Below are 25,658 nucleotides of genomic sequence, written 5' to 3' on the forward strand. Positions count from 1 at the left end.
GAAAGAGAACGAGAGAAGAAAAAAAGAGCGAGAGAGCGAAAGAACGAGAGAAGAAAAAAAAAGAGCGAGAGAGCGAAAGAACGAGAGAAGAAAAAAAGAGCGAGAGCGAAAGAGAACGAGAGAAGAAAAAGAGCGAGAGAGCGAAAGAACGAGAGAAGAAAAAAAGAGCGAGAGAGCGAAAGAGAACTAGAGAAGAAAAAGAGCGAGAGAGCGAAAGAACAAGAGAAGAAAAAGAGCGAGAGAGCGAAAGAGAACTAGAGAATAAAGAGCGAGAGAGCGAAAGAGAATGAGAGAAAAAAAGAGCGAGAGAGCAAAAGAACGAGAGAAGAAAAAGAGCGAGAGAGCGAAAGAGACCGAGAGAAGAAACAGAGCGAGAGAGCGAAAGAGAACGAGAGAAGAAAAAGAGCGAGAGAGCGAAAGAACGAGAGAAGAAAAAAAGAGTGAGAGCGAAAGAGAACGAGAGAAAGAAAAGAGCAAGAGCGAAAGAGAACGAGAGAAAGAAAAGAGCGAGAGAGCGAAAGAGAACGAGAGAAGAAAAAGAGCGAGAGAGCGAAAGAGACCGAGAGAAGAAACAGAGCGAGAGAGCGAAAGAACGAGAGAAGAAAAAGAGCGAGAGACCGAAAGAGAACGAGAGAAGTAAAAGAGCGAGAGAGCAAAAGAACGAGAGAAGAAAAAGAGCGAGAGAGCGAAAGAGACCGAGAGAAGAAACAGAGCGAGAGAGCGAAAGAACGAGAGAAGAAAAAAAGAGCGAGAGCGAAAGAGAACGAGAGAAGAAAAAGGAGCGAGAGAGCGAAAGAACGAGAGAAGAAAAAAAGAGCGAGAGAGCGAAAGAGAACGAGAGAAAAAACAGAGCGAGAGAGCGAAAGAACGAGAGAAGAAAAAGAGCGAGAGAGCGAAAGAGAACGAGAGAAAAAACAGAGCGAGAGAGCGAAAGAACGAGAGAAGAAAAAGAGCGAGAGAGCGAAAGAGAACGAGAGAAGTAAAAGAGCGAGAGAGCAAAAGAATGAGAGAAGAAAAAGAGCGAGAGAGCGAAAGAGACCGAGAGAAGAAACAGAGCGAGAGAGCGAAAGAGAACGAGAGAAGAAAAAGAGCGAGAGAGCGAAAGAGAACGAGAGAAGAAAAAAGAGCGAGAGCGAAAGAGAACGAGAGAAGAAACAGAGCGAGAGAGCGAAAGAGAACGAGAGAAGAAAAAGAGCGAGAGAGCGAAAGAACGAGAGAAGAAAAAAGAGCGAGAGAGCGAAAGAACTAGAGAATAAAGAGCGAGAGAGCGAAAGAGAACGAGAGAAAAAAAGAGCAAGAGAGCGAAAGAACGAGAGAAGAAAAGAGCGAGAGAGCGAAAGAACAAAAGAGAACAAAAAAAAAAAAAAAAAAAAAAAAAAAAAAAAGAGCGAGAAAGCGAGCGCGCGCAAAAGAGAGCATGCGCAAAAGAGAGCGCGCGCAAAAGAATTGATCTGATGATAGATACAGATCTGCCCCAATAATCTACAACAATACAACAATAAGCCGATATAAAGTGTTCCACCTTAATTAAATTAGTATCAAACCTTAATAAAGAAATACATGAATAAGTGACTGCTGCAGCCTGTCCTCACCGATCTGCATGACTCTGCCGAACACGGAGGTGTTGTCCACGGTGCTGCAGTTCCACCGCCGGTGTCTGAACTGGTACTGACACTCCTTGATGCCGGTCTTCGCCCCCTCCCCGATGTACTGCATGTGGTCCTGGTACAGCTGGCACAGCTTCTTCTGCCCCTGGGAGAGCCCCGATAATTGGCTGCACAGAGGCTGTGCCCCGATAATGTAAACCTCTGGGAGCTGCACGGGGTTCATGGCCAGAGACCTGTACAGACAGCATGGAGTCTTATTATTACAGATACGAGCTGATCGTTCATACAATCTATTTCCAATATAAAAGTGGATCAGAATCGTTTACAATGGAGCAGAAGAGGTGCCTGCTTTATGTGTCCTTTTCACCCTCTGGTGTGGAGATAACAGCGATCTGATCGTATATACCAAGTACAATAGATCTATTGCATCTTTATCATGCACTAAAACGATGTACAACGTTACAAATGCAGAAAGATACAATGTATCAGAGACACCTGCCCAGAACAAGCACTGCAAAACACGGGAGATTAGATCGCTCATACAATCTCTGGAATACACAAACTAGAAGGATGTAACACTGCAAAACAGGCATTGAAAAGGCTGAATCACCCACTTGTGCCGATATAACAGCGATCTGATCGTATAGCCCATGTACACGTATAACAGATATATCATTCTCAGTGTTTTTTGCCTTTTTTTTAATGAAAAATTAGCAATTCCTTAAAGTACATTATAATAGCGATAAACACCTACTACAGTCCAAGCCCTGCAAAACACAAGGTCGATTTGATCGTTCATACAATCTACTGCAAACAAACAGATTTCTGTGACATAGAAGCAAATCGAATATCCCAAAGCAAAGGGAAAAACGAGGAGCAGAGCATCATCGCCGGCATGTGCCGATCCAAAGACGATCGGATCGCATGAGCCATCTAGCACAGATTTATGGCATATTAACTGTGAAATACAACGTGGGAACTAAAATCTAATAAAATCCATCTTTTTGTAATGTACAACCCAACAGTAAGTGAATAGCTGCACAACAAGACCACCAACAAGAAATGATCGTTCATAAAACCAAAAGAGCAGAATGGACACATTGTGCAAAAAAAAAAAAATAAAAAAAATATAAAATTAAATTAAAAAAAAACAAAACCTACACATCAGCAGATTTCCAACAATATCATTGACAAATATCCTACAATTATCACTGTACTGTGCCATAGAGAAAAGGAAAATGTATGAAAGATACAAAATGTGAAATGTGCTCACCACCAAGAGCTGGCGTCCACCACCACCTGAGAGATGCAGGACACTGTCAGGAGGAGGACCAGCAGGTAACTGGAGACCATGGCTCCCCCGGGGACCCTAAACCCTCCTGCCTTCAATAACAGTCCCAAAGAAGGCTGGAGAAAAAAAAAATAAAGTTCAAACATTGGTATAAAGTTGTGTTTACATAATATAGTTTTATATTTTACAGTGAATAATATCTATAACATTAATGCTTTTCCAGGAAAGTCAGAAAAATAATCAAAAGCAATAAATATTATGAATTGTAAAGCGCTGTGGTATAGGTTGGCGCTATACAAAGATTGTTAAATTATATATTTATACATAGTAAAATTCCAAACATATACACATTATATTATGAATATCTATAGAACATGTGTGGTTTAGTAGATCCTCAGCTTTACACCTACATAGTGACTGGCAGTCTGTGTGCACCAGTCCCTGCAGGGTCCCTGTGTGTGAGGATCTCCAGTGTCTGTGCCTGCTCTGTGTACTTGTTGGTATCATTTATATGTGCTAATAGATTTACAAAGGATGTCCAAACCCTGAGACAGGGAAGCTCTAACGAATAACATTTGGATTAAGCAATCCCCCAGCTGCCAGCAGCAGCCGCACATCTGCTCCAGGCCCTGCTGCCCGCACACATACAGACTAGACTTGTACAGCACAGCCATACTGACAGCACATACTGCTGGACTTGTACATACACATGCATATTGGACTTGTACAGCACATCCATAACCATACTGAACTTGTACATCATAACCATATAAATATTGGACTTTACATATACATCCATACTGACAGCACAAACATGCAGAACTTGTACAGCACATCCATATAAATACTGGCCACGTACATATGCATCCATACTGGACTTGTACAGCATAACCAAATACTGCCCATGTACATATACATCCACACTGGCCTTGTACAGCATAACCATATAAATACTGGCCATGTACATATACATCCATACTGGCCTTGTACAGCATAACCATATAAATACTGGCCATGTACATATACATCCATACTGGCCTTGTACAGCATAACCATATAAATACTGGCCATGTACATATACATCCATACTGGCCTTGTACAGCATAACCATATAAATACTGGCCATGTACATATACATCCTTACTGGCCTTGTACAGCATAACCATATAAATACTGGCCATGTACATATACATCCATACTGGCCTTGTACAGCATAACCATATAAATACTGGCCATGTACATATACATCCATACTGGCCTTGTACAGCATAACCATATAAATACTGGCCATGTACATATACATCCATACTGGCCTTGTACAGCATAACCATATAAATACTGGCCATGTACATATACATCCATACTGGCCTTGTACAGCATAACCATATAAATACCGGACTTGCACATACACAGTCATCTGCAGACATTTATTTGATGTATAGAGCAAGGTTATGAAGCACAGCTACATGTGGACTAGAATCGAATACTGAATCAGAGAACTTTATCTTGCATTAATTAACGGGTTAACAAGGACAAATATTCTATCACCTATGGTTTGATCCTTATCTTATTAAAACTTTCTTTGCTCACTTTTTAGCAACCCCCCTCCCCAATAACCCAAAGCTGCCTCTATCCTCTCCCATTATCAGCAGAAACACAAGACCCAGCCTCTTGTCCTACCTCATCTGGTTTTACTTCTCCAGGAGACTTCAGCAGGAGACCTCTGAAGATGAGGTGCAGCTTCTCCCAGCAGGAGACCTCTGAAGATGAGGTGCAGCTTCTCCCAGCAGGAGACCTCTGAAGATGAGGTGCAGCTTCTCCCAGCAGGGACCACACTGGGCCCAGCACAGCCTCCTCTCCTCTGCTCCCTGCTGCCAGTTATTTATTACTGCCACTGCTCAGCAAGTTCTACATTCCCTGTTCATCATCATCCTCAGCCTTGGCCATTGTGTGGCTTATGGCTACTCACATGGTGACAATTATCTACTAAATCTGATTATTATTCATAGGAAGTCACAAATGATAATAGATGGCATCGTTTCATCAGCAGTGCATCCTCTGGCAGATTATACTGATTTTATTGGGTTATATTTGCATTCAGGTATAATAATAGACAGACATTATATCACACAGCTATACTATAGTAATGTATTTTATATACCAGCAACACAAGATTGCATTATCAGTCACATGTTATGACTTCTTCAACTATTAAAACTAGTATCTTGTATATGGTGAAAGTGAAGTCAATTGTAATATTTAATATCAAGCAGATATTTGTTCCACAATAGTGGATATTGCACATAATTGTAATTTCATTCTGTACTATGCCAATAAAATTATATTATAATCTATACATAAACAATTTTTTTTTTACTGTAACCTGTCTGTATTCTGTATGTAGCCTCTTGGAATCATTGGTGTTATATATTTTATTTATATATCTTATTTATTTATATAGCACCATTGATTCCATGGTGCTGCACAAGAGAAGGGGCTACATACAAAATACACACAGATATACAAAATATATTTACTGTAACCTATAGCTGTCTGTATTTTCTATGTAGCCCCTTTTCTTGTGCAGCACCATGGAATTAATGGTGTTATATAAATAAAATATATTTATATAGCACCATTGATTTCATGGTGCTGCACAAGAGAAGGGGCTACATACAAAAAAACAGATATAGGTTACAGTAAATATATTGTATATCTGTTTTTTTGTATGTAGCCCCTTCTCTTGTGCAGCACCATGAAATCAATGGTGCTATATAAATATATTTTATTTATATAACACCATTAATTCCATGGTGCTGCACAAGAAAAGGGGCTACATAGAAAATACAGACAGCTATAGGTTACAGTAAATATATTTTGTATATCTGTGTGTATTTTGTATGTAGCCCCTTCTCTTGTGCAGCACCATGGAATCAATATAAATAAAATATGTATCTTATTTATTTGTAACACCAATGATTCCATGGTGTTGCACAAGAGAAGGGGCTACATACAAATTAAAGATATAGGTTACAGTAAATATATTTTGTATATGTATAAATATAATTTTATTTTATTGACATTATAAATAATAAAACTGCAATTATATGTAATATCCACCTTGTGGAACAAATATCTGCTTGATATTTATACATATTTCACTGTAAACCACATATGTATTTTGTATGTAGCCCCTTCTCTTGTGCAGCACCATGGAATCAATGGTGCTATATAGGTAAAATACACACACACAGTCTAGATTAAGAGTAACAGCACAATATTAGTACATAGCAGCATTACACTGCATTCTGTAATATACAATGTATCATTAGGCTATTACTCTGTACTATATTGCATATCACAGCTAGGATCTCAGTGTATATTACATTGTAACAGTATATAGCAGCATTACACTGCATTCTGTAATATACAATGTATCATATTAGTCTAGTCAGTACAATATGTTGCATATAATAGCTAGGATCTCATAGTGTATATTACATTGTAACAACCAACTTTTCTTTCATATTGTTGTTACCTTTGGATGATAAAGCTAAAAAATAAGAGGAAAAAAATAAATATAGTAAAACAGACATCACCAGAACTTGAAATACTGCATGCGCATATATATATATTATATTTATTTATTATATCTCCATCCATCCATCCATCCATCCATCCATCCATCCATCCATCCATCTAGCTCTCACACCCTTCTCCTTCCTATTAACATCTTGAGACATTCATCGAAAAGTAAATATTTTGATTGATAGCCCCTGAACATTCGGGAATTGTTTCTTCAGACTCTGAATCAGCTGAAAGGTTCTATGTTCATTTCTTGTAAGTTTTCTTACGATCTCTAATTGGATTTCGATCCCTTCTTTGTTATTTTATCGATCTACAATTATAATCCGTGTATCAGATCCTCAGATCATTAGAAATCGTTCTGAGAAGAGTTTACTAAACTTCTTCACTGAGCCGCAGCCCTTCCTTCTTTCTTTCTTTCTTTCTTCCTTCCTTCGACCTAAACAGTCACTGTCATTTCTAAACTATTTAATTTCACGATCGAAAACAAAATAACAGATTATTTATTTTTTTTTGCCAGATATTATAATCGAGTCCCAATTTTCCATTCTCTTTTTTTCCTCGATGTTCGCGCAGATTGAAGACTTGCGCCACTAGAGGGCGCTCTCCCTGCACCGTGAAATCTTTATACAGGAGAAAGGTGCAATTAATTTCTATTTTTTTTTGTGTGGGGGATGGGAAAGGGGGGGGATGGGAAAGGGGGGGGATGGGAAAGGGGGGGGATGGGAAAGGGGAGAAGGGGGGGGGTGTTCAGGGGCACTTGTCAAAGAAGCACACAGGAAATTTATGATTACATGAAACTGGTCTGGATATGCAGCGACTTCAGGTGACCGAGCAAATTGGGATTAAATGGAGAAGGCATCTACTGTGGCTGCTCCAGGTTACCCAGTTAAGACCAAGTTTGTTAATAAAATATATAGTGTCCAGCTATCAGGCCTATTTATATAGAGATGTGGTAGATATTCCTGGTATTTAGACGTGGAAAGTGTCCTCTTCTCAGGATCACTGTCTTGTGTCCCTTGTCCACTTAATGAGATAAGTGAGATGTTGACCAGAGTAACAGATGCCAAAGGAATAATCACTTTCTAAGTGACAAATCTCCTAATTGTTTGTGCAAGGAGCAGATTAGGTATCAATTGAAAATCATTAACAAGTTCAACTAGACCTGAGGCTAATTCCACCAAGACCTTGAATCTTAAGGAATTTCATACTTGTTACATTGTATCTATAGGGACATGTAACCCATGGAGGTTTAAGATACTTTCCAAAATATTTTATTTTGCAGACTTTAACTATTTGAATGATTCCCAATTTCTATAAAAAACAAAAGTTTATCTTTTTAAAACTTTTTTTTTACAATGGCTGCAATGACAGCTGTGGTCAATAGGGGGCAGTAAAGGTTGTCATTTGCTCAGAGTTTACCTCTTCCTAATTTACCTTCCTGCTTTTACAGAGGATGCCTGATTGAAGTGCACATTAATAATGGGCAGTCAGAGTCTTGACCACCTGCACTGGCTGGAAGCCTTCAAGTTCACTGCTTATGGTCCCATAGTAAAGTGTTATGGGGTCTCAGTCACAAGTATGTGGAATTCCAGGGCACAAATGTTCTACATGGAGCCACAAATGTGCCACATCCCCCCCCTTCCAACACATTGAGCCATGTTGTGAGTTTTAGGAACACGTGCAATAAAGCAGCCTGGTGCCATTGTCTGCCCCTGGAGCCTGTCTGGGAGGGAGGAGATCCTGGCTTAGAGGATAGGTGTAAAGTGGGACCATCTTGGCTCAAATTCCTCCTGTCCTGTAGGAACATTTGCCCAGGAGACTCCTAAAATAAACTCTCAGGGGCTCGGCTTGAACTTGTAGAACAAATTAGAAAAAAGGGTCTAAAAACTTAGTCATCCCCAAATCTGCTCCAGAGACCTCTGTGGAGAAAGCCTACATCTTATTTAGGAATATAAACAATAAATAATAAACAATAGAACGTGGTTAGAACTTTGTGTGAAGTCACTGGCAACATTGTATCAATGTCAACAAAGTGAAGATCTATCAACCCCTGAAGATCCTGAGATGATACAATGTAACAAGGTCTCAGCACTCACCTTCATTCTGGTCCCACCAGGAGGGCAATGTTATAATCCAAAACAGATTAAATCCAAAACTGAACTTGATCCCCTTTAGAATAAAAGACCCCCTACAGCAGAGGGAGAGGATTTGTGTGTAATCCCCGATGAGTGAAACTCCAAAGGCTTTGCTCAGGTTCCTCCTGTTTTAGAAGCCACCCTGGTAGCCCACCAATAGTAGATCCTGTGTGCTAGGAGAACAGGGGGATCCTTGCCAAGGTTGATCCTGGAGATCCAGAGCCAAGTGTATTCCGAAGTGTGAGTCCCCCTCAGCAGTATGAAGCCCACCTATGCGAAGCCCACCTATGCAGCCCCCTCTCAGTGTGCACCACCTGAACCACAATCCATCAAAAGGAGGCAGAATTCACAGCCTGGGGGCGGGGGGCAGCTGCCCTGCTCTCATCAGAGGGTGCACAATTGGGGTCATTGCAATGGTCTTATCATTGGGGTGCACAATCCGCTCCTCCAGAATGGATGCGCCCAGCACATGGAGCTCCCCTTTAAGTGCTCAGGGGTCCCGGACAATCCGTGTGCAGCTCTCCCCAGTCTGCAGCTCTCACTGTGGAAAGTTCAGCGGCCAGAACTGGGAAAACTTCAAGTGCGCGCCTGCGCACTGACTCCACCTATTGCAGCCACTACATTGTACTGGTAATGATCCATCCTGCAGGAGAGAGGGGTCTGTGCAGCAGCCACAGGGGGGCATGTTCCAGGGCAGGCAGCAGTCATGGATATTCATCAAGTGCACTCACAAAGCGGCAGGGCTGCAGCCTGACGTTTAGTTTTTTTCTGGATGGCTTACAATCAATATCTATATATTTTACAGACACATAGAAAAACCCTAATAAATCCTTATGATTATAAGTGATTGTCTGCAGCCCATAATTCTGATCAGAGACATCAGCTGCAGTCACTGTAAACTGATGAAAATTACAGTCAGAATAATCTGGGTAAGATTCAGCTAAAAAAAAAAAAAAATCACAGTCGCCTTAATTGTTTTTCTTTATGGACAAAGCAAAAAAAAGTATCAGATTGTTACTGACCCTCCTGGAATCATAGATCCTAAGTGACTGAACAAGATTAACTCTTTCAGTTCTGATTGATGTTATAACGTCATGTAGCATGATATGATGTCCTAAAGATTTTTTTTTTATATTTTATGGGCACATAGAAAACCCTAATAAATCATTATAGTGATTATGTCTTTAGCCTATAATTCTGATCTGAGACATCAGCCTTTTCACTGTCAAATGATGAGAATTACAGTCAGAATAATCTGTATCAGTTTCAGCTTTAAAAAAAATCACAGTCGCCTTAATTGGGTTTTTCTTTACGGACAAAGCAAAAAAAGTGCCGGATTGTTACTGACCCTCCTAGAATCAGCCAGGACACGGATCCCTAGTGACTGAGTTAGATTAACTCTTTCAGTTATGGATGATGTGGTGATGATGCCATAAAGATTTTTTTATTTTTAATTTATTGTCCTGATGTTTTGGAAAAAATCACAGTCGCCTTAATTGTTTTTGTTTATGGACAGAGCAAAAAAAGTGCAAAAAAAGTGCCGGATTTTTACTGACCGTCGTGGAATCATGGATCCTTAGTGACTGACCAAGATTAACTCTTTCTGCTATGATTGATGTGATGATGACGCCACGTAGCATGATATGATGTCATAAATATTTATTTATTTATTGTCCTGATGTTTTGGAAAAAAATCACATTCACCTTCATTGGTTTTTTTTATGGACAAAGCAAAAAAAGTGCCAGATTTTTACTGACCCTCCTGGAATCAGCTGGTGCACAAATCCCTAGTGACTGAGCAAAATTAACTCTTTCAGTTATGATTGATGTGATGATGACGTCAAGTAGCATGATATGATGTCATAAAGATTTATTTATTTATTGTCCTGATGTTTTGGAAAAAATCACAATGTTGCTGCGTTAATTATGTTAACTGGTGACATTTGTGATTTGGGCGCTGGTGACGTCACTGCTGTGTCCTCTATGGGAATAGTACAAACAAAGGTAGAAACATTTTCTAGGAGTAAAACCTTTGGGCGGCACAATGGCTCAGTGGTTAGCACTGCAGTCTTGTAGTGGCTCAGTGGTTAGCACTGCAGTCTTGTGGTGGCTCAGTGGTTGGCACGGCAGTCTTGTGGTGGCTCAGTGGTTAGCACTGCAGTCTTGTGGTGGCTCAGTAGTTAGCACTGCAGTCTTGTGGTGGCTCAGTGGTTAGCACTGCAGTCTTATGGTGGCTCAGTGGTTATCACTGCAGTCTTGTGGTGGCTCAGTGGTTAGCACTGCAGTCTTTCGGTGGCTCAGTGGTTAACACTGCAGTCTTGCAGCGCTGGGGTCCTGGGTTCAAATCCCATCAAGGACAACATCTGTAAGGAGTTTGTATGTTTTTCCCGTGTTTGCGTGGGTTTCCTCCGGGTACTCCGGTTTCCTCCCACACTCCAAAAACATACAGATGGGGAATCTAGATTGTGAGCCCCAATGGGGACAGTGATGCCAATGTATGTAAAGTGCTATGGAATTAACAGCACTATATAAGTGAATAAACATTATTAATTATTATTATTATTATTGACTAATCAGAAAAACATACTTGAAAGTTTCATTCATCATGGAACGTAATAAAAAAAAAAGCACAGTTAAGGGTTAACTCACCAAAAAATGACACAAAAAAAACACAAAAACCATCGTTTTTCAGTGAGTTTAGTATTTTACGTATTTTTCTGTAGACTTTAAAGTAACATTTCACCGATAAATAGGCAAAAATAAATTGCTCCATAGACTTTAATGTAACTCCTGATTGCCAAAAATCCTAAAAGATATTAAAATGGGCAAGAAAAAGTCACATTTTTCCAGATTAGCTTTTTGAATTTTTATGTATAGTAAAAAAAAATCTGAAACAGCGCCCCCTCTTGTTAATGGCCGTGTCTGGTATTGCATCTCACTCTAATTCAAGCATAGTAGGAGGATTTTTTTTGTCTTTTGTCATTAATGTGCATTAATGTGTCTGTGTACAATCTGTTTTTTTTCTCAGCAGGTTCTTTTATGCTACAGAATGTTATGTATCCATAAAAGATGGATTCCACTAGGATGGTCGAATTTCTCTCGCACCCATAGACCTGCATTGGCGAAAGTCGCACGATTTATGCGTAGACTCACCGAATACAGCGGGAAAAAAAATCCCAGATCAGTTCTGCCTCGGTGAGTAACGGGAGTCTGAGTGCAAACCTTTTTTTTTTCGTTTGTTATACACTGGTGTGAATGGACCCTTAATGGAAGCATAACGTCTCGCAATAAGACCAAGTTCACGTTACCGTATTTTCCCCCCGAACGCAGTCGTGCAAAAACGGACAGCACATGGACCGCACTTAATAAGTCAAGGGGTTTTTATCAAAAAACAAATATGTCCGAAAAAAAAAATCAGCGTGCACTTGTTTCTTCCGGGTGTCGGATGAGACCGTCCTATTCTAGTCTATGGCTGCGCAAAAAAAAAAAGACCCCATAGATATCAACCAGATTTTCAACATTGCAATTCTCTGACATAGGAAACCATATTTGTATAAAATCAGACGCCGCCGTGACGCTTGCGTACGGATGACAATGGAATTGGTAATAATCATCCGTTTTTTTCTGGATGGAAATTGGACGATTTTTTTTATATTCTCCTGTGATCAATTTATGCATCTAGAAAACTCCATGCGATACTAAAATGTTCTGATTGGACGTTAGAGCTGTTGCATTGGGATGTAGCAGAGCTGAGTTTGTCATGTTAACTAAATAATATATTGTGATGTTCAGTGACAAAATCAGCTCTGCTACCTCTCATTGCTTGGATCAAGACAACTCAGATACATCAGTAGCTTCTTCCTTCCCACCTGGTGACAATCTGAGCTCTGCTACATCTGTACGAGCAGACAGATCATTAGTCACTGCAATAATGAAGTTGCAATCCCATCCATAAAAGACAAAAATGTTCTGGATGGAAGTTAGAGCATTGTATCATATTGATGTAGCAGAGCTGAGTTTGTTATATTAACTTTCTGCATGAAATCAGATTCATCCGAAGCCAAATAATATATTGTGATGTTCAGTGACAAAATCAGCTCTGCTACCTCTCATTACTTAGATCAAGACAACTCAGATAAATCTTCTTCCTTCACATACGGTGGCAATCTGAGCTCTGCTACATCTGTACGAGCAGACAGATCATTAGTCTCTGCAGTAATGAACTTGCAATCCCATCCAGAAAAGATACAAATGTTCTGGTTGGAGGTCAGAGCTCCATATCATATTGATGTAGCAGAGCTGAATTTGTCCTCAATGCACTGTGATGACCGGATGCAGAGTCATCTGAAGCCCTTGTGATGCTCAGTGACAAGTCTAAGGCTGCGGTCTCGCGTCCGGTAATCATCCGTTAGTGCCGTTCTGTTGGTAACAAAGTTGTTTTGAAAATATTGATTTTTGCAGAATCCATTTTTATTAACATTGGAGTCTATGGAGAACGGATCCGTTAATTCCTATTTCACCTCCGTTTTTCTTGCATTTTTAAGGGATCCATTTTTTTCTTACTGGATCAGTTTGAAATGGAAGATACATAGCGATCAGTAACGGATCCGTTTTCCATAGACTCCAATATTAAAAAAACCGGATCCTGCAAAACTCAATATTTTGAAAACGGGCAAGAAAGTTGTGTGTGCAGAATGGATTACCGCTGGATCCGCGCTAAGGCCTTGTGCACATGCTGCGTTTTTTGCCACGCCTTTTTGGGTACACTTTTGGTCCCACCCTGCATGCGTTTCCTTCCCCAGCAAAGTCTATGAGATATCCGTTTTCCTGTGCGCATGTTCCAGCTTTTTTTTGGCTGCGTCTTTGTGGCGACCGCTGCAGCATGTCAATTCTTTCTGCATTTTAGCCATTCCAGTCAATAGATTTAACTTAGAAAACGCACTGGGCAAAAACGCGGTAAAAAACCCGCTGTAGAACGCGGCACAAAATGCATGCCGAGGGAGCGTTTTTTTGGGACCAAAAACGTGCATCTTTGTGGTCACCATAAAGATGCAGCGTGTGCACATAGCCTAACGGATGATTACGAACAGCCTTAGGCCCTGTGCGCACGCTGCAGATTTACTGCGGAAAATGTGTCTAATATTGCTGCAGTCATTCCCCAGCAAATACTATGGGTTTTAAAAAATGCTGTGCGCACACTGCATTTATTTATACCCGCAGATTTTCCACTGCGGATTTAATGAGCATGTCACTTCTTTTCCACAGGTACCTGCGTTTTTTGTCATAGATAATGGTAAAAATCCGCAGGGACCAACCTGCGGAAAATCCGTGGCAAATTGCGGCAAAAACGCGGGTGTGGGATTCTTTCAGAGGGTCTGGATTTTTCTTAAGAAAAAGGCACTTTCTAGTGCGCACAGGGCCTAAGTTCAGATTTCTCAGTAGGTTCCTTCCTTCACACCTGATGCTGAGTAGCAATCTGAGCTCTGCTGCATCTGTGCACCGCACACTGCACTGATCAGCCAGTCTCAGGTGTAAGTCTGTGATAATGAACTTGCAGCCTCCCTCTTGGCCAGAGCCCTGGCGTCCTGGCATTCTGTGCCAAAAGCAGGAGCCGGAGGAAATCCTTGATATCAGGTCTCAGGTGCTGCACCTTCCCCTCTGAGAGGGTGCCATTATCAAATCCTAGTGACAAAGTCAAACACTGCGGAGGGAACCTGCCCCTATCACTACTATGCTGCACCTGACACAACCCGCACCCTGCAGAGAGCGCAGAGCAAGGATTTGCTTATGGCAGCGCCCCACCTGCTCTGCAATAGTCTTTTCTGGGGCTTCTTACGTTACATTATTGCCCATTAGAAAGGGATTGGGGTTTATGGTGCATGATAATCACTGGAATCCTCCGCTATGATGTGATAGTCAGATCTGCAGCTCTGTTACAATAGGATTGTTGTGATATTGGTCCTAAGGCTCTGTGCACACGTTGCTTTTTTCATGCTTTTTTTTTTTTCATTGTTTTTTTTGCCCTCCTTGCAGAGTTTAATCAATACTGCGAAGAAAAACTCATCCCAGCAAAGTCTATTTCTGCTGCAGAAACGCACTAAAAACAGGTGTTTTGTTTTTTACCTGCAGATTTTCTAGCTCTAATGTAACTTAATAGAGAAAATCTGCAGAGAAAACTCAGCAAATCTGCGAAGAGAGATTGACATCTAGTTGATTTGACACTGAGCAAATAAGAACCGCGGAGATTTCTATAAATTCCATCAACCTTTGCTGGAACTGGATGATATAAAAAATACTCAGTGTAAGGCTCTGTGCACATGTTGTTTTTTTTTCCATGTTTTTTTTTTTTTTTACTTGCAGATTTTAATCAATACTGTAAGGGCAAACACATCTCAGCAAAGTCTGAGAATCCTGACTTGATACTTTTTTTTTTTTTTTCCTTGCATATTTTGTTGCAGAAAAACTTTTTTTTTTTTTTTTGTTCCTGCATTTTCCCTACCTCAATAGATTTAAAAAAAAACCATGAAAATAAGCATTAAAACGCACTTTTTTTGTGTAGAAAAAGCTGCTACATGTGCACATAGCCTAAAGTGTTTATCTTCACTTCCTTAGGACTTGTGCACACGGGGCCAGAAACTCTCTGAATCCTCCTCAAAATCTCAGCACATCCGATGCTAAAACCTTAGGTTTTGTTCACACAATGGTTTGTTTTTTTTACAACATTGGTACATGCCCCCAGAGTTTTTTTTCAAAGAGTTTTAGAGTCCAAGTTCTTCAAATCCTCCTCGAAATGTGCAAAATTATGTGCGGATTACATTATTATTGATGCATTTCCATAGCAGAAACGGACTAAAAACACGACTGCTTTTATACCTGCAGATGTTCCGGATCTAATGCAAGTTAATGGAGAAAATCTGCAGAGAAAACTCCGCGAATCCGCAAGAAAGAATGAAACGCACAGGTCAGTTCACACTGAGTAAAAAAGTGCGGAGGGCCGGAGATTTCTATAAATTCCATCAACCTTTGCTGGAACTGGACGTAACGAAAATACTCAGTGTAAGGCTACTTTCACACGTCAGTTTTCTGCATTTAGGCACAATCCTTTTTTTTTTCCTGATCCAAAGGATCCGGCAAACAAATGTAAAACCGTATCCACCGGATCCGGTTTTTAACGGATCCGTTATGCCGGATGCGTAAAAAACCGGATCCGTTGGATCCGTTTTTGCATCCGTTTTGTCAGTTATTTTGATGGATCAGTTTTTTTAATTAATTTGGTGCATGCGCAGTTTACAAAAACGGATCCGGCAGCCGCATCCAATTTTTACCGCATTGCGCCGGATCCGGCGTTCCATAGGCTTTCATTGTAAAACACGCCGTATCGCGCCGATGCGTTTTTTTTGCCGGACAAAAAAAACGTTGCAAGACACGTTGCCTCCGGCCGCCGCTTTAATTAATTTTGCTGCATCCGGAAAAAAACGGATGCAACGCAAAGCCATCAGGTACAATCCGGTAACAATGCAAATCTATGGGGATAAAACGGATGCGGTACCGGATCCGTTTAACCCGTTTTTTTCCGGATTGTGCCTCATGGAAAAAAACTGATGTGTGAAAGTAGCCTAAGTCACTGTGCACATGTTTGCTTTTTTTATGGGTGTTTTTTTTTCTTGCTAATATTAATCAATACTGCAAGGAAAAAAGCATCCCAGCAAAGTCTGAGAATCGTGAAACTTTATTTCTCCCTGAATTTTATTGCAGAAAAAAGCAGGATGTGAACTATAGCGGCTTTTTTTCCCCCTGCATTTTACCTATCTCAATAGATTAAAAAAAGCATAAAAAATACCTTTTTTCCTGCCGAAAATGCTTTTTTTTTTTTTTTGTGCAGAAAATCTGCTATGTGTGCACATAGCCTAAAAAAAGTCCCCAAAATCTGAATGTAGCTAAGGATACTTTCGCACATCAGTTTTTTGGCATCAGGCACGATCCAGTGAAAAAACGGATCAGTTGCATCAGTTTTTTCCATCAGTTCCTTCAGTTTTTTGACAGATCCGGTGTGATTCTGAGCATGCTCAGTTCAAAAAACGGATCCGGCGGCCGGATCCGTTTTTTGCCGCATTACGCCGGATCCGGCGTCCATAGGCTTCCATTATTAAACACGCCGTATGCAAAAACGTTCACTTCAACAAGTAAATTTTGACGGATTTAGCAAAAAACGGATGAAAGTCAAGGCCATCCAGCACAATCCAGCACTAATGAAAGTCTATGGGGGAAAAAACGGATCCGGTGACAACAGACGCCAGATCCGTTTTTTCATGTTTTTGCCGGATTGTGCCTGATGGCAAAAAAAGTGATGTGTGAAAGCAGCCTAAAGCCTGAGTCCACCCGTCCGGTAATCATCCGTGCAAACAGATCCATTGTCAAAAAAGTTCTGCAAAATAACTTTTATGTTCATTTTGGAAAACTCATCCTTGCAGGATCCTTTTTTTTTTTTTTATTTTTTAAATAAGGGTGTTTATGGAGAAGGGATCTTCACTATTTATCTTCCGAGTGAAACTGATCCAGTAAGAAAAAAACGGATCCTTTACAAATGCAAAAAAAAAAAAAAAAAAAGATGGTGAAATAGCAATCTGGTAACGGATCCTTTTTCCCTTGGCGTCAATATTTAACAAAAAAAAAAAATCTATTTTTTTCAAAACGTACATAAAAGTAGATTTTTCAGAATGGATCACTGCTGGTTCTGTTCTAATGGAAGATCACCGCATGTGTGAACACGGCCAATCCTCCTCAAAAACTTGCAAGTTGCAATGTGGCACCATAGAAAATTATTATCTGCGATGTCCCAATGCACTGCATGTCGCCTGAGGATAAAGTGGCTGTAACACTAACGTCGCGGGGCCCCATTCATCGTGGCGATCAGGATCCGGCAGACGCTCAATCGTGCATCACTATTTTATTTTTCTCTTTTAAATTGCATTCCATGTAATTAAAACACCAAAATTTTGCAGCTTTTTCAAGCCAAGGAGAAAAAAAAAACTTCACTAATCCAAAAACACCAAAAACCATTGTAATATTTCACTGCTAAATATGCCAAAATAAATTGCACTATAGACTTTATTATCTCCTGATGGCCAAAAATCCTTAAAGTTATTAAAATTGCTGCACTTTTCAGAAAAGCCTTTAGAATTTTTTTTATTTTTATGAAATAGCGCCCCCCATGTTAATGGCCATGTCTGGTATTGCATCTCACTTTAATTAAAGCAAAAGTGGTATAAGTACATAAAAAAGAACCCAAACCGGGTCCCTCGTCTCTGCGGATCTGGTCTTGCCCGCCGGCTCCTCCTGAGCTTTCTCATGACGTCTTCTTAGCTATTTATGGCTCTCATGGCTGCCTGCAGGTGTGTCCCCGAACAGCAGCTATAAGGCCGGCATTAGTACCTAGCGCAGGTTTTTATGGCCCAGATACCTGAATTGGCCCCTGTAGGAAGCCGCTCGCTGTTAGGTGTTAAGGGTCATTGCTGAAATCACTAGAATTAGCAGAAAATAGCACAGATCTGTCAATGAGCGAAGAACAGCTCCAATCACCTGAAATAAAACTTCTATTGCCCCTATTGTCAGCAATCCCAGGGGCCGGGGGCGCAGCTGCTCCCAGCAATAATGTCACATAATGTCCTCCAAAGTGTCACAGACAAACTGCAATCCGAGAAGAGACAATAGTGACATAATGTACAGTGTAACAATTCTATATATGAAGAAATAGACAAATACACGCACAATGGCACTACAAATCCCTGCAAGCCCGGGGTCCAAAGCATATGTACTCTTCTAAAATTGTGCCAAACTACAAGTTCTCGTAACTGGTGATGAGCGGGCACTACCATGCTCAGGTGCTCAGTACTGGTAACTAGTGATGAGTGGGCACTACCATGCTCAGGTGCTCAGTACTGGTATCTAGTGATGAGCGGGCACTACCATGCTCGGGTGCTCTGTACTCGAAACTAGTGATGAGCGGACACTACCATGCTCAGGTGCTCTGTACTGGTAACTAGTGATGAGCGGACACTACCATGCTCAGGTGCTCTGTACTGGTATCTAGTGATGAGCGGGCACTACCATGCTCGGGTGCTCAGTACTGGTAACTAGTGATGAGCGGGCACTACCATGCTCAGGTGCTCAGTACTGGTATCTAGTGATGAGCGGGCACTACCATGCTCGGGTGCTCTGTACTCGAAACTAGTGATGAGCGGACACTACCATGCTCAGGTGCTCTGTACTGGTAACTAGTGATGAGCGGACACTACCATGCTCAGGTGCTCTGTACTGGTAACTAGTGATGAGCGGACACTACCATGCTCAGGTGCTCAGTACTGGTAACTAGTGATGAGCGGGCACTACCATGCTCAGGTGCTCAGTACTGGTATCTAGTGATGAGCGGGCACTACCATGCTCGGGTGCTCTGTACTCGAAACTAGTGATGAGCGGACACTACCATGCTCAGGTGCTCTGTACTGGTAACTAGTGATGAGCGGACACTACCATGCTCAGGTGCTCTGTACTGGTAACTAGTGATGAGCGGGCACTACCATGCTCGGGTGCTCAGTACTGGTAACTAGTACTGAGCACCCGAGCATGGTAGTGCCCGCTCATCACTAGTTACCAGTACTGAGCACCTGAGCATGGTAGTGCCCGCTTATCACTAATTTATTTTCACCAGATTTTACGCCAAAAAGAATTTGTTTGCCATATTCTTTCCACATCACGTCTCAAACTTAGAATCTAAGGCTATGTGCGCACAGTGCGTTTTTCGCGGCGTTTTTGCGCGTTTTTTCGGGTGCGTTTTTGGCCTCAAAACTTCAGGACTTTGCTTCCCCAGCAAAGTCTATGAGTTTTCATTTTTGCTGTCCGCACACATCTGGTTTTTTACCTGCGTTTTTGAGTTAAAAAAAAAATGGACATGTCAGTTCTTTCCTGCGTTTTTCTGCGTTTTCCCCCCATGCAATGCATTGGAAAAACGCAGCAAAACGCAGAGATCAAAAACGCAGCCAAAAACGCACCAAATCGCGGCACAAACGCATGCGTTTTTTGATGCGTTTTTTTTGACGCAGGTGCGTTTTTGTGCGTTTTTAGTGGCCAAAAACGCACAAACACAGCGTCAAAAAGACGCAGTGTGCGAACCTAGCCTAATCCTGGTTACTGAGAATCGTAAAATGACTCAGATTTATTACAGGCGTGTGTCAGTTTTTAGTTGTAAAATACTGGTCTAAAAAAAAAAAAAATCAAAGTGGAGGCCAATAAAAGAAGAAAAAAGTTTCTACAGTTTTTGTAGAAATCTTTGGATGTGGATTCACTCCAAAATTATGTGTGGGGAAAAAACAAAAACATTTGCTTCAGAAATGATTGGAAAATGCTTCTTATTCTACAGAAAATACACTTTGCCGTTCATGTGAGTTTTTGGGAGAATTTAATTCTCTGAAGAAGTTTTGAAAATACCCGGTGAAAAAATAAAAAGTTCCTGTCCACTTCTTTTAAGTAAATCAAAAGCTGCTAGAACGGCTTCAGGAGAAAAAGAAAAAAGAAAACAAAACTTCCGACACTCTCCAAAACCGGTCCAAAAAAGGCTTCAAAAACAGAAACTTCTAATCCACCCCCCCCCCCCCCACAAAAAAAAAACTTTTCCGGGTGCGCTTTCTTTTTGCAAATCTTGTCCTGTTTGAAAATCTATAAAAACTGTATGAAGATAACATGCAAAGATTCTCCAGACATCTAAACTCTTTAAGGATTAGCAGCCGGGAGGTTATTTGCTTCTTGTAGAACTACAAGTCCCTGCTCAACCTGGCGAACTGCTCTACACATTCTATTTACATAATATACAAATAAACTAAGTAAACATTGGACAGTGAAGCAGAATAGTCTGTATTAATAAATCTCTGCACAATTCATTTGAGCTTCAGGGTCAGCGGCTTCCACATAGGCGGCCGAAGGAGGACTACAAGTCCCAGTCTAACTATTAAAACAGGGCTGGATGATTTCCTCAGTGCACACAACATTGTGGGTTATAAATGATTTAATGACAATGTATAATTGGTGGAGGAAGGTTAAACTGGATGGACCTAGGTGTTTTTTCAACTTATGTAACAATGTATAAACAACTGTAGGCTCATTGTTAATAGGCACCTGTGACGTTTCCACATGCCACTCTAATATATTGCATATCAGCTAATATGGGACTTGTAGTTCTACAGAATCACAATGAGGATAACCTATGTAGTGTCCCGGGGGTACAATGTGGATGAATATTAAAAGCTCAGCCAAACAATGTTTCTTCTTTGCAAATAATCTGTAAACACTACAGTCTATTATAAGATGCCAGGACTAATCAGCTGTTGTAGGACCAGAAGTCCCAGCATATCCTTCTAGGATTGCCCAATACACCAAAAGACAAAATGTAACCTAGGAAAGCAATAATATCATAAAGTTCCTTCCCCGCTACAATGTAACCCTATAGGGGATGCGGGGCTGTACTTACTGAGCGGGCGGTCGGCAGCGAGTGTCAGCGGTGATGTGAACGCAGCCACTTATCTGTGTTCTCTGTCCTGAAACAACTGGGCAGAGGCTCCGGCTAATTACAACATGTGGAATAAGAGCAGCAGGTAAAATCCTCCAAGGCTTCCGAACAACGGATTTTATTTTCCTGCAAGTATTAGGCTGAAATTAAAGAGCCCTGTCATTATTATTTACTCAGAATCCAATCTAGCCCCCCTTCTGGCCGCTTTATGGGCTTCTGTAAACTTCCCCTTGGCATTGTGCTACTATCTCAACTACAGGAAAGTGAAAAACCCCAAATAACGTCTCACTCTTCCCCGACAACGAGAAGACAATAGACTCGGCAATGACCGGTCCATACAGGAGCGTTGTATGTTATCTGTGTGTAATAATTGTGCACAAGAAATGGGTCGTTGTGGTATAATAGTGCTGTAGAGAGAAGGCTGAGCCGTTATTCTATCACCAGGAATGATGATGATGTGACGGCTCCCCAAACATACAATACAGATAAGGACGGAGCTCAAGGAACTACTACTACCAAGATATGTTATATGGGACATTCCTACTAATATAATTGAGGTAAGGGACCGGAACACTGGGACCCCCAATAATCCCTAATCATTTGAGTTGTGGTATTGTCACATATATGGGAACATTGCTGCACCTGGACAAACATTCAGGGGGTGCAGAACTTAAAGCGCCAGGGCCCATCTGTCCTACTGATTAGTTGGTGTTTCAGGGTTGATGCCTACAAATATACATTAAGGGGTAAGAGTGATTTTGGTGGCACTCAGGAAGCACAGTAGAAAATAAAATAGAATGGTGGTAAGTTTACGTCTCTTGGGAGACTGCACCAGGAGAAAATGCGACCAAAAGTGAGAGTGTAATAATAGGTGAAGGGATGGGTAAGGTGGTGCACTTCCCAGTACAGGTATAGGGTGCCTTGGGTACTCGTAACTAGGGATGATTACGAGTACTACCATGCTCAGGTGCTCGGTACTCATCAAAACGAATAATTGGGTGCTCGGACGTGATCTACTTTGAGTACTGAGTATATTAGAAGTCAATGGAAAACTTTAGCATTTTTCTGGAAGATCTTCTGGAAAAATACTCGAGTTCCCCATTGACTTCCATTAGATTCGGCACATGAGTCGTGCCCATCTGAGCATCCAACTGTTGATTAAGAGTACCGAGCATGGTAGTAACTAGCGATGAGCGAGTCCCGAGCAGGGTTGGTGGAGGAGCGGGTCCCCGAGCAGGGTTGGTGGAGGAGCGGGTCCCCGAGCAGGGTTGGTGGAGGAGCGAGTCCCCGAGCAGGGTTGGTGGAGGAGCGAGTCCCGAGCAGGGTTGGTGGAGGAGCGAGTCCCGAGCAGGGTTGGTGGAGGAGCGAGTCCCCGAGCAGGGTTGGTGGAGGAGCGAGTCCCCGAGCAGGGTTGGTGGAGGAGCGAGTCCCCGAGCAGGGTTGGTGGAGGAGCGAGTCCCCGAGCAGGGTTGGTGGAGGAGCGAGTCCCCGAGCAGGGTTGGTGGAGGAGCGAGTCCCGAGCAGGGTTGGTGGAGGAGCGAGTCCCGAGCAGGGTTGGTGGAGGAGCGAGTCCCGAGCAGGGTTGGTGGAGGAGCGAGTCCCGAGCAGGGTTGGTGGAGGAGCGAGTCCCGAGCAGGGTTGGTGGAGGAGCGAGTCCCGAGCAGGGTTGGTGGAGGAGCGAGTCCCGAGCAGGGTTGGTGGAGGAGCGAGTCCCGAGCAGGGTTGGTGGAGGAGCGAGTCCCGAGCAGGGTTGGTGGAGGAGCGAGTCCCGAGCAGGGTTGGTGGAGGAGCGAGTCCCGAGCAGGGTTGGTGGAGGAGCGAGCACCCAAGCATGGTAGTACTGAGCACCCGAGCATGGTAGTGCCCGCTCATCACTAGTTACCAGTACTGAGCACCCGAGCATGGTAGTGCCCGCTCATCACTAGTTACCAGTACTGAGCACCCGAGCATGGTAGTGCCCGCTCATCACTAGTTACCAGTACTGAGCACCCGAGCATGGTAGTGCCCGCTCATCACTAGTTACCAGTACTGAGCACCCGAGCATGGTAGTGCCCGCTCATCACTAGTTACCAGTACTGAGCACCCGAGCATGGTAGTGCCCGCTCATCACTAGTTACCAGTACTGAGCACCCGAGCATGGTAGTGCCCGCTCATCACTAGTTACCAGTACTGAGCACCCGAGCATGGTAGTGCCCGCTCATCACTAGTTACCAGTACAGAGCACCCGAGCATGGTAGTGCCCGCTCATCACTAGTTACCAGTACTGAGCACCCGAGCATGGTAGTGCCCGCTCATCACTATTACTAAAACCAAAACTGATACATTGCATAGGGATTCAAAGAACACATAAGCATTGCACAGTTTTTAGTGATGCTACCTAAATAAGTTATATTCCCAGTGCCTATTTTGAAGCCACCCCTTTGGGCACTGTTAGAGCATATAGATGACATCGATTTAGGGTTTCTTCCAAAAAACAAACCCTGTAATGGTCCATGCCCCTGTGGCGGCTGAACGTGGTGAGGATGAGTGTATTCAGCTTCAGAATGCAAGTAATGAATTGCCTCTTCACTCAATACAAGCAGAGATGTGTCCAACGACGAAGGAATTAAATATTGATGCTAATAAAGTTTTTATTTTGTATTCCTGGTTGGCTTATCTGTAGCGAGTGGCTTTGATGATGATGATGATGATGATGATGCAATGACCCACCCATCGATGACTGCCCAAAATGCTAATGAGTTCAGTGTGCAGACATGGCTCGCTCCGTCATGTCTTCGGAGAGTGATTCATCTTCTCAGGACATAACAAGACAATGAGGAGACTCCTGCGGTTCTACAGATCATGGAGCTAATGCAAGTGAAGCCATGACATGATCTTATTACCTCGGCTCTGGATAACGAGACGGCGCAGGTGCGGCTGACTGGCACCAGAATGCCCGGTCAGCCATCGCCTAGTGTAGAAAGTGATACAATCACATCTGGAGAACTCCGCTTTTCATATCTCGATATTCTAAGCCAATTAGAAGAAAGTCTCTGTGTAACCAAAAAGACACTGAGTGGTGGAGAGCGGGTTCCAGGCTGGAGAACATCTGGTGCCGCCTCCGGGGCCATGTTTTGTGCCTATTTTGAACATTCGTTTTATTTTTGTTTTCGTTCACTGAAAACTATAAAGTCAATGGTGAGATGTGTAGGGTTTGATTGGAAGTGAAAATTACAGCTTTGAAGGCCGCTCAAAAGAAAGAAGCCCTCACATCCCTCACATCATCGACCGTCTTGGCACGTGACACCTGTAATTTTCTGCCCAAAATGGTAACAATTTTTTTTTCTGCATCTTAGACTTTGTAGTAAGAGGCCGTTTGCTTTCCTTTTAGACGGTGAACATGTTAGAAGAGTTGAGGGCTACATAGAGAAGTGGCACCAACCCTATGTTGGTTTATGTAACCATGAACCCATTGCTTGATCACCTCCTTCCCTTTGTAACTTTCAAAGGGACCAGGGCCCTGGAGCCTAATGGGGGGGCGGGGGGGGGAAGATCCAAAATGACACAAATGCAGAGACCAGTAGCATCAATACAGATGTGTTCTTCCCCATCTTTACTCTTGGTTCCGTTTGGCAGAAGATGGCCAGCTTTGAAAAAGAATCATGATTTTTGCAATACTCTGGAAATAGTTATGCTATATGTGTCTATATTTGGCCACCAAGTGTTTGTGATGTGCACCACAGACTTTCAAAGGTTTTGCTAACTTGTTGTCTCTATTTGTGGTGACTAGTGACGGATTCAGGGTTGGGATCCCTCATTTACATTTGAGACTCTACATGTGGTTTCATTTCTTTCAGTGCCTAATGAGTTAATATCAGATTTGTTGTCCAGCAGTTCCTAGCTGAGTGCTTCAGTTGCAGCTGCTTTGTAGCCACATCCCTTCAGGTTTAAGTAGTTAGTGTTTTCCAGCAATCTTTGCTGAAGATACAAACTCATTGTTCTCTGGCTGCCTTGGTGGAAGGTCCTGTTGAACAGTTGCCCTTAACTTAGGCTTTATCCTTTCCTTGTTGCTGTTCCTCTGGTTTGTCACTCCTTCCCTTGTGTTTTATTAGTGCAGTAGTTGATCTAGTAACCCTCACCTGCCTCTCACTAGCCAGGGCATCAACAGGGTTCCTCAGGTTCTTGCTCAGTGACAGTTGCGGAGACTGTATAGGGACTGGCGAGGAGAGTAGAGACAGCTGCAGGTGAGTATAGGAAGTGTTCCATCTACCACTCTCACAAGTGCTAGGGCCCTCCATTGTTATTGTCCCATTTGTTTGGAGGGGGGTTTTTTTGCGTTTATGTTCTGCGTCAGACACCTGTAAGTCTGAATGCACCTGCCACGCTCAAGCGTGACAACTGTCACAATGTTCTGATTTTGCATTTGGAGAAATAAGAAAACTACGACCCTTGGATGGACGTATCAAAGATGGTGGTTGGGATAGGGGTAGAAGTTTCTA

General features: G+C 42.3%; 1 protein-coding gene across 3 annotated transcripts in view; it reads right to left on the reverse strand.

Annotated features, from left to right (window-relative positions):
- Positions 1–9,148, reverse strand: part of WNT5A (Wnt family member 5A) — a 28,295-nt gene extending 19,147 nt beyond the window's left edge. For 2 of the 3 annotated variants that reach the window (XM_075321305.1, XM_075321306.1), the window contains exons 1-3: positions 8,583–9,148; positions 2,881–3,014; positions 1,593–1,840 (exon numbers count right to left, since the gene is read on the reverse strand). In XM_075321305.1, coding sequence (XP_075177420.1) covers positions 1,593–1,840; positions 2,881–3,014; positions 8,583–8,588 — 388 coding nt within the window. In that variant the 5' untranslated portion in view covers positions 8,589–9,148. Of the gene's footprint in view, positions 1–1,592; positions 1,841–2,880; positions 3,015–3,308; positions 3,381–8,582 lie in introns of those variants that run through there. The other variant, XM_075321307.1, reaches the window with a different exon arrangement.
- Positions 9,149–25,658: the final 16,510 nt, after the last annotated feature.

The sequence above is a fragment of the Anomaloglossus baeobatrachus genome, chromosome 8, assembly GCF_048569485.1.
Source record: "Anomaloglossus baeobatrachus isolate aAnoBae1 chromosome 8, aAnoBae1.hap1, whole genome shotgun sequence".
Taxonomy (NCBI): Eukaryota; Metazoa; Chordata; class Amphibia; order Anura; family Aromobatidae; genus Anomaloglossus; species Anomaloglossus baeobatrachus.